This window comes from Drosophila sechellia, chromosome 2L (genome assembly GCF_004382195.2).
Source record: "Drosophila sechellia strain sech25 chromosome 2L, ASM438219v1, whole genome shotgun sequence".
In the NCBI taxonomy this organism is placed as follows: domain Eukaryota; kingdom Metazoa; phylum Arthropoda; class Insecta; order Diptera; family Drosophilidae; genus Drosophila; species Drosophila sechellia.
This window is the reverse complement of record NC_045949.1, coordinates 21,654,264-21,663,553: the sequence shown is the minus strand read 5'-3', so window position 1 is coordinate 21,663,553 and position 9,290 is coordinate 21,654,264. Positions and strand designations below refer to the sequence as shown.

Here is a 9,290-nt window from a genome sequence, read left to right as displayed (position 1 = left end):
TTACGCATCTTGTTATTCTAGTGTCTTTGCTCTGGCCATTCCAAGTAAAATATTAATTAAATATTTACCCGCCATTTACCCATATACATTGCATGCATTACATCTCCATATAAATACATATACGCATACATCGCCATATACATACATATACGCATACATCTCCAAATACATTACACATATACGACATAAATTGCGCAGATTATCTGCATTCCCTTTAACCAAAGTGTACCAAAGCTTACATTGCCTGTTTCCCAAGTGCCGACGCGGAAAAGACGTATAACCAAAGTTTACCTAAGTTTTGATTGTTTCCCGTCGGTAAATCCATACCACAAATAAAATTTATTCCAAGTGCCGACGCGGAAAAGGCGTTTTATTTTCCATCAATATTTTTCCGTAAATTTCCAAATTAATTTCCGAACAATAAATAAATTGTAAATTAAATTAAACATTTTCAATATTTATTAAATTATTTTTTTAAATTTTTTTTGAAAATGTTCAAAAAAATAATCATCCATAAATAAATAATACGGCCAAATACAAGTCGTTCACCCGACAAATATTTTCTTTTCGTATTGCTTGGATATTAGTTTGTGGTTGTTTTAGAAGTATTTACAACGCGGAGAAAAGACTTCAATTCCAGTCATTCCATTTTCTCCGTTTCCAGTTGTAAATAAAAGAATAAAATTTTCTTCCTTCTAATAAACATTTTATATCACCGTGTTCCAAATTCCAAGGGTTCCAACCATAAATAAGGTGAACCCAATTACCGTAAATCACAGGTCATTTATACAATTCGCTGTTCACTCCGAGTCACCGTCCGATCAGTCTAAACTACGACGTTTCCACTTCGTAAATTTTACACCACTTAAATTATTAAGTGCAGTCTGAGGAATCTGTCTACTTTTTCAAAAGTTTGACCGGGCTCCAAAACAGCTTCCCTCACATTTCATTTCGGTTTCTGACCGCTTAAGCGAATTTGAGGCTCAGATCAACACTCCGGAATCCGCAGCTCCAACCGTCACGATGCTTGGCGTCCGTCGCGACCAAGTCCGAACCCTATGGGACAAGGTTGAAAAGGAATACGATCTCTGCTCAGAGTGCCTTGTGTCAGCAGGCGAAGCGGCAGCAAGCAACATGCCTATTCTCAGGGCTAAATACAATTATTGCTATTCATTCTATGAAAGGTGTGTTGCCCAGCTCGTTGATAAAATCGAGAAGGCACTTCTCAGTCCATCCCAACCGTGAACGCTGCGCCCCAGGCCTACATTTCCTCTGGCTGTCGGTTGCCTCCATGCGATACAGAAGTTTTCGCAGGCGACTATCTTCGCTGGCCGACTTTCCGGGATCTTTTCACAGCCATTTACAATATCAATAATACACGGCTGACTCCGGTTGAAAAGTTATTCCACTTAAATGCCGAAGATAACTCTCTCCTTATGGGAGCAGTCGCTACATAAGAAAGCCGACATCCCGACATGGGGAGAGCTGAACACCTTCCTCACAGAACGTCATCGAACCCTAGAAGCAATCGATGATGTGAGACCGTCCGTACCGAGTCAGTCGCATTCCAAAGCGATAAACTCAAGTGGGCCCTCTAGAAAATTAAATTCCTATGAGACGAAAGTGGCTCCAAAATTGAAAAGTTGCGACTTGTGCAACAAGGAGAACCATCCTGTCCGTGTATGTCCGCGGTTTCTCCAAATGTCGGTTGACGACCGGTCAGCCTACATTAAACGGAAGCAGTTATACTTAAACTGCTTCGCAACGGGACATCAGCTTCGTGAGTGCAAAAGCACTCACAATTGTTTTACTTGCCGTGGCCGGCATCACACGTTGTTGCACCGAAACAACCTCTGTTCCAGCAATTCAAGCCCTTCAAATCCTGCGAGGCCAATTTCCGCTAATCAGGCCAATTTCGTTCCAAATGAGCAAGTCGGTGTTCAAAATTATTTCACCACGGGCTCAAGAGCTATCCTTCTTGGCACTGCCATAATCAACATCTCCCATCTTGGCACTAACTTTAAGGCACGCGCCCTGATCGACTCCGGATCAGAAGCGACATTCATAACCGAGCGACTGTTCAATCTAATTAGATTGCCATTCCAGGTGGTTCAAGCCCAAGTCTCGGGCTTAAACCAAACAGTAGCTCAGTCCAAGAAGGTCTGCAGTTTCACCATCCGATCTTCGACTAGGCCCGGGTTGCAGTTGGAGACGACGGCCTATGTCCTCCCTCAACTAGCCGTAAATCTGCCTTCCTACCCAATTCCGCAAAATTTCTTTCGGGATCTTCCCGATTTTCCACTGGCGGATCCAAAATTCTATGAGAGCGCACAAATAGATGTACTTATCGGAGCCGACATCCTGACTTCGGTGCTTCTGAGTGGAGCAAAAACCAACATCTGTGGCTCTCTCTTGGGGCAAGAGACCATTTTCGGCTGGGTACTAACTGGGCCAGTGTCAGCCTCAGCCCAAAGTAGAATTTCCTCTTTCTCGACACAGATCACCCACGCGTACGATAATTCACTGGACAAACTCCTCACAAAATTTTGGGAGGTGAAGGATATACCAACAAAGTTGGTAAGAGAATCCGATTCCATGTGCGAGAAGAATTTCCTTCAAACGACCACGAGAAACGAGTGCGGCAAATATGTCGTTACTCTGCCTTTTCGCGACCCAGAACATATCGGTTCCGGGCTAGGGCATTCTAGGTCTTTCGCGTTGGCTCAGTTCTTAAGAAACGAGCAGCGTCTAAAAAGAGATGAGGCCTTAAAAGCGAGATACGATTCGGTGATCCAGGAATATCTCGACTTAAAGCACATGCGACAAGTTCTTCCTGCACATGATTGCAACGCCTATTACAGGCCACATCACGCCGTCTTAAAACCGGAGAGCGTAACTACTAAACTCCGTGTAGTATTCAATGCCTCCAGCCCTTCATCGAATGGTACCAGTTTAAATGATATCCTTCATGCTGGCCCTGTCTTACAGTCCGACTTGACCATTCAAATTCTGAAGTGGCGCTATTTCCGATACGTGTTCAACGCCGATGTCGAGAAAATGTATCGGCAGATCTGGGTAGATCCGAGACACACTCCATTCCAGCGAATACTTTTCCGTAACAATAGAGGGGAAATCAGAGATTTCGAACTGAAAACAGTAACCTTTGGAGTCAATTGCGCGCCTTTCCTGGCCATCCGAGTACTGCAGCAGCTAGCAGCTGACGTAGAAATCAGCCATCCAAAAGCTAGCAATGTCATTCGAAATTTCATGTATGTGGATGATGTTCTGGAAGAAGCTCAGCTCATGGTGCAAGAGCTCCGAGACGCCCTGAATTCCGCCGGATTTCCATTGAGGAAATGGACCTCCAACCAAAAGGAAGTTTTAGCGGCCATTCAGAGCAACCATCTTTTAAATACTGACTTTCTCGAGATCGATGAAGAAAGTACTGCCAAAACCCTCGGTATTCGCTGGAAAGCAACCTCCGACGAATTCTTCTTCGTCCCACCAGAGTTGGCTATCGAAACGTCCTTTACAAAACGCCAAGTCCTGTCCCAAATTGCCAAATTGTTCAACCCTGCAGGCTGGTTAGCGCCGTTTATCGTTCGATCTAAAATATTCATGCAGGAGATTTGGCTGCAGGAGCTTGGATGGGACGAAAACATTCCAAATGAGCTTTTTCAGCGATGGCTTAATTTTCTCCAAAGTTATTCAGTGTTAGAGCAGATACGCATTCCACGCTTGCTATCGTTTCGTCCAGATTTCAAGGTCGAGCATCATGGCTTTTGCGATGCGTCGCAAAAGGCTTATGGGGCGGCCATATATGTCCGCGTAGAAGTGGGCAGCACCATTATGGTGCAACTTCTAACCGCGAAAACCCGGGTAGCACCAGTCAAAACGGTTTCGCTCCAAAGACTGGAGCTGTGCGGAACGCAGGAACGCAGGATTTAGCCTCTTAAGTTTATTCGGTACTTTGCATTTCCAACTTTAGCAATCGACTGACTCCCTCTCCGTTAGCGATCTGCCTCTATGCTTGTTGCTACAGAGCCGATGTTGCGAAACAGAGAGAATGCCACACTTAATGTTTATATACTTAATGTTGCTAATGTAGCCTACTACAATTCGACCATCCTGACATTTAAGATCACCTGATCTTGTCGAAATTTTCTAACTTATACTTATTACATTGTTCTTAGTCGCTATTTGCTTAAAATATTTTTTTTTTATTTTTCTTATCTTTAATTATACAAATTTATTTTCTACTCCCTATCCAATGTTTAATATTTTGACTACTCCAGACACCTTGATATGGATTTCGCGCCAACTGAAAACCTTCAACATCTTTAATTAAAAACCTATCATTTTTCAATACCTTCTCTATTACATATGGACCCTTATGTTTAGGTATTAGCTTTCTAGCAACTCCTCCTGTACTATCGAAATTCTTAACCATAATGTAATCTCCTACTTTGTACTGCGTACTTTCTTTTTTCTTATTATTATATCTTTTTTCATTATACCTCTGTGCTTTTAATTGCGATTCCGATCCTTTTCTTCTAATTTCTTTCAGGTCTCTAATTTCACTAACATTATCTAACTCTTCTAATTTTTGTCTTAATTCATCAACAACTTTTCCCTTTTGTTCAATTCCAAACAACATTTTGCTGGGAGATTCCGCTACACTTCTTTGTTTGGTATTATTCAGAGAAAATTCTACGTCTTCAATAACTGCATCCCAATGCAATCCCTTTTCAATGTCTGTTAATTTAGCTATCATAGGCCCTACTATTCTATTGACTCTTTCTACCTGTCCATTGGCCTGGGGTGAACCTGTCGCTATCTTTATGTGTTTAATATTATACTCTTCCATACATTTTGCAAAATCTTCGGATGTAAAACAGGTCCCCCTATCTGATACTATAACTTTCGGCCTGCTAAATGATCTAAAATAATCCTTTAAAGCTAGAATTACTTCCTTCGTGTTCGTTGTTTTTGTTGCGTATAACCTAACATATTTAGTGAATCCATCTATTATTACAAACAGATGTTTTTTTATTCTACCATTATCTACCGGTCCATAATGATCGATATGTATTATCTCAAACGGCACGTTTCCCTTTGGGATGCTATGCAGCATTCCTTCTTCTTTTCCCGACTTCGGTGAAAATGCCACACATCTCAAACAATTTCCTATATGCCTAACAACTTTTTCTTTCATATTCGAAAACCAATAAGTCTTAACAATAGCATCTATAACCTTATCTCTCCCTAAGTGACCTAATTCATTGTGATATATATATAAAATTTTTTCTTCCATTTCTTCTGGTACACAAAACAACAATCTTCCACCATTTGCCTTCCTATAAAGTACACCATTTCTCATTTCAAAAATTTTATCTTCCGTTTTCTCTAACTTTTTCCTAATATCTTTCCACTTTTCATCTTTTGCTTGACAAATAATTAAATTATCTTCAAAACTATTAGTTTCTATCACTAATATGTTCGTATTTCTGCTCAATGCATTCACATGCTGCATATGCTTTCCTGCTTTATGAACTAACTCAAAATCGTACTCTAATAGTTCTAATGCCCACCTTGCAATCCTAGGATTTAATTCCACTCTATTTAACGTTAGAGTTAATGCGTTGCAATCCGTAACAATTTTAAATCTCTTTCCCTGTACATAGATTCTAAATCTTCTTAATGCATACAGGATAGCCAATGTTTCAAGTTAAAAACTATGATATTTGGCCTCATCCTTTGTTGTGGCTTTCGAGTAATAAAATATAGGGTGCCATTTCATATCCCCTTTCTTTTGCAATAACACTGCACCAAAGCCTTGTGCACTTGCATCTGTATGTAACTCTATTTTAACCTTGTAACAATATAACCCTAACACTGGAGCTTCCACTAACTTTTTCTTAAGTGTCTCAAAACATTCTAACTCTTTTTATTCAAACGAAAATTCTTTGTCTTTCTTCAATAAGTCATATAAAGGTTTTGCAATCGTTGAAAAACCCTTAATGAATCTTCTAAAATATGAACACAATCCTAAAAAGCTTCTGACATCATGCACCTTATCTGGTATTGGAAAATCTCTAATTGCTTCTATTCCCTTGTCATTGGCCTGTATTCCCTTACTTGTTATTAAAAATCCTAAATATTGTACACTCGATTGCAGAAACTCACATTTATCCATTCTCAGCTCTAATTTGTTCCTCGTCAACCTGTAAAAAACTTCCCTAAGTACTTCCATATGTTCCTTAATTCCTTTGCTAGCTATCATAATGTCATCCAATACAATAACTTTATCTTGCCTTATCATATCCTCGAAAATTCTATTAATAAATCTCTGAAAGACCGCCGGCGCATTTTTCAGCCCCATTGGCATCCTTAAAAATTCAAACTGTCCTAAAGGCGTCATAAAAGATGTATATTTCATTGATTCCTTATTAACAAAAATATGAAAGTAGCCATGTTTAAGATCTAACTTCGAGAATATCGTTTTATTTACTAATCTATCCAACAGATCATCAATCAATGGTAAAGGATAATTATCTTTGACCATTATTTTGTTGAGTTTTCTGTAATCAAAACATAATTTTAGGTCTCCTGTTTTCTTTTTCACTAACACTATCGGAGATGCATACTCTGAATCACTCGGTTTAATAATTCCGTTTTTTAGATACTCATCTAAGATAATCTGCAGCTTTTCTTTTTCAGTATATGCTAATCTTCTAGGAGAACAACTAAACGGTTTCGGTTCATTTAATCTTAATTGTATTTCACACCGAATCTCCGGTTCATTCGGTCTTTCTTTATTAACAGTTTTCTACCAACTCCATAAATTGACATTTCATATTATGATCCACCTGATCACCTATTTTGTAATCAATTGAGTAATCTATTACATTAATTTCAAGCAATTCCCTCTCCGCTGTGCTTATTTCAGCATTGACAGCTTTCTCTAATTTATTTTTAACCTTGTCACTAATCATTTGACTTTTACTACTACCTTGACTAACACTATCGCTAACTGTTTTACTATTGTTGTACAGATTTGTTTCTTCTAACATTTTATCGCTTTTCTGGTTACATCGACTTTCAATTTTATCCACTGTAATCATTTTCAAGGTGTCCAGATTCAAGCATAAGTTGCATGCTTCCATAAAGTCTCTTCCCAATACTACATCATGACTCATAGACTCGTTTGCCACTATTATTAAATTAAAATGTATTTTATTCAAATTTTTCATAATGTAACACAATATTTTTCCATATGTTTTCAAGTAACTTTTGTTTAATCCGTAAAATGAACTTAAAACTGGTACTTCAATAACATCTTTAGGTACTTTACTAATTTTTTTGAACGAAATGGGGCTTCCCGTGTCTATGAGGCATGCTGTAATAAATTTTGATTTAGAATTGTTCATAAAATTAATTTCAAAATATCTTACGTAATTGTTTTCATCCACATTCTTGTTTTTCAGGCACTTTGCTGCAAAGTGCCCCATCTCACCACAGGCATAGCATGACCCTTTTTCGCGCTTTGGCTTCCTGCACTCTTTGGCCCAGTGTCCCTTCGAATTGCAATTGAAACAACGCAAGAGTGTGCTGCCATTATTGTTCACCGATGCCACCTTCTTGTGTGTTTCATCCATTTTCGGTAGTTTCACTTCCGCAAATGCCCGCTTTAAGTGCTGGATATCTTCAAAGCATGTATGTATGTATTCCATAAACGCTGGCTATATTTTTCACTTGTAGGATCCATTTGCGTGCACATGTATCTCCCGAAAATTCATTCACTGCATCGGTTGCCATACGCAATAATAAATCCATATTTTGCCCAGCTTGTCCCACTATATTTCGTTTATTCCCGCCAAATTCTTTGTTGCTTTTCTCACTGCTGCCATCTTCGTCGCCGTCTTCGTTGCCGCAAACTTCGTTTTCGTCGCTATTCCCGTCGCCGCTGTTTTTGTTGCGGGCGCCGTCTGCACTGTTGTAACTGCGTACCCCGCTTCTGTCGTCATGTTCGCCGTTACTTTTGTTGTTGCGCACAGTGCTCTTCTCATCGCCGTCTTCGTTGCTACCTCCAGCTTCGCCGTTACTTTCGTCCTCTTTATGCTCTCCATCTTTTGCGTTATTTTTTTTTCCTTTTTGAACATTATTATTGCTGCTTCCGTAGAAATCTTCTTCCTCGCTTTTTAATAATAATTTCAATTGATTTCGCTTTTCGTTTGTTAAATTATTCAAACGCAAAATCAATTCTCTTTTTGTTCCCGTGGTCGGTTCTTTTAATTCACTCAACCACCCTTTTAACTGCTCCGTCGATGCATTGCTTATATTAATTTTTTTTTCTTTGGCTCGTGATCGGCCCACTTCTGATATTGTAGGGGTACTATAAACCCTCTTATTTAAATAAAACAGGAACGCAGGATTTAGCCTCTTAAGTTTATTTGGTACTTTGCATTTCCAACTTTAGCAATCGACTGACTCCCTCTCCGTTAGCGATCTGCCTCTATGCTTGTTGCTACAGAGCCGATGTTGCGAAACAGAGAGAATGCCACACTTAATGTTTATATACTTAATGTTGCTAATGTAGCCTACTACACAAGCCAGCGTGCCAGTGGACTACATTTGTAGCCAATAGGGTGACGAAGATCGCCCAGGCCACAAAAACAGAGAATTGGTCTCATGTTCAATCTGAGCATAATCCAGCAGACCTGGCAAGTAGAGGAGTTTCCCTCCAAGATCTAGCCGATAGCCAGTTATGGTGGCACGGACCGACTTGGTTGCAAAATCCACGCAACCAATGGCCAACTCAAGTCGACAACGTTCCGTGACCGACCTGGAGAAGCGTGCTCTAAAAGTCCATCTCGCAACAGCTCCTTCTGAAGAGTTGTTGGCACGTTTCTCCAAGCTAGAGAAAGCTCTACGAGTCCATGCTTATTTTCATCGCTTCATTCAGCGGTGCAGGAAGTAGACATCTTCATCTGATGTGCATTTGCTGGCCACTGAAATCGCCGCCGCCGAGCGGTTCCTAATCTTGAACACTCAGCGCAGAGAATTCCCTGTGGAATATCACTGCCTAAGTGAAAAGCGTCCAGTGCCAAATTTCAAGTGCCATCCTAAGCATGAACCCGTTTCTAGATCCGCAAGGACTGATCAGCGCATTTCCTTGTCGGGGGACCCCTTATGTCCACGGTGGAACCCGAAGTAAAGGGGGAAACGAAATCCCTTCTTAATCGGTGGCAGCATTTGAAGGCTCTCCATCAGCAGTTCCGTGTGCGATG

At 40.2% G+C, this 9,290-nt stretch overlaps 1 protein-coding gene across 1 annotated transcript; it reads right to left on the bottom strand.

Annotated features, from left to right (window-relative positions):
- Positions 1–7,344: 7,344 nt before the first annotated feature.
- LOC116803615 (zinc finger protein GIS2-like) lies at positions 7,345–7,712 on the bottom strand. The gene is made up of 2 exons (XM_032727654.1): positions 7,455–7,712; positions 7,345–7,399 (listed from the first exon to the last, which is right to left on the bottom strand). The coding sequence occupies exons 1-2, from the start codon at positions 7,656–7,658 to the stop codon at positions 7,388–7,390; spliced, it is 216 nt and encodes a 71-aa protein (XP_032583545.1). The 5' UTR covers positions 7,659–7,712; the 3' UTR covers positions 7,345–7,387.
- Between the last annotated feature and the right edge of the window lie 1,578 nt (positions 7,713–9,290).

Excerpts from the sequence above, each read along its gene's own strand:
- LOC116803615 (XM_032727654.1), bottom strand. The coding sequence starts at position 7,658 with ATGGATGAAACACACAAGAAGGTGGCATCGGTGAACAATAATGGCAGC.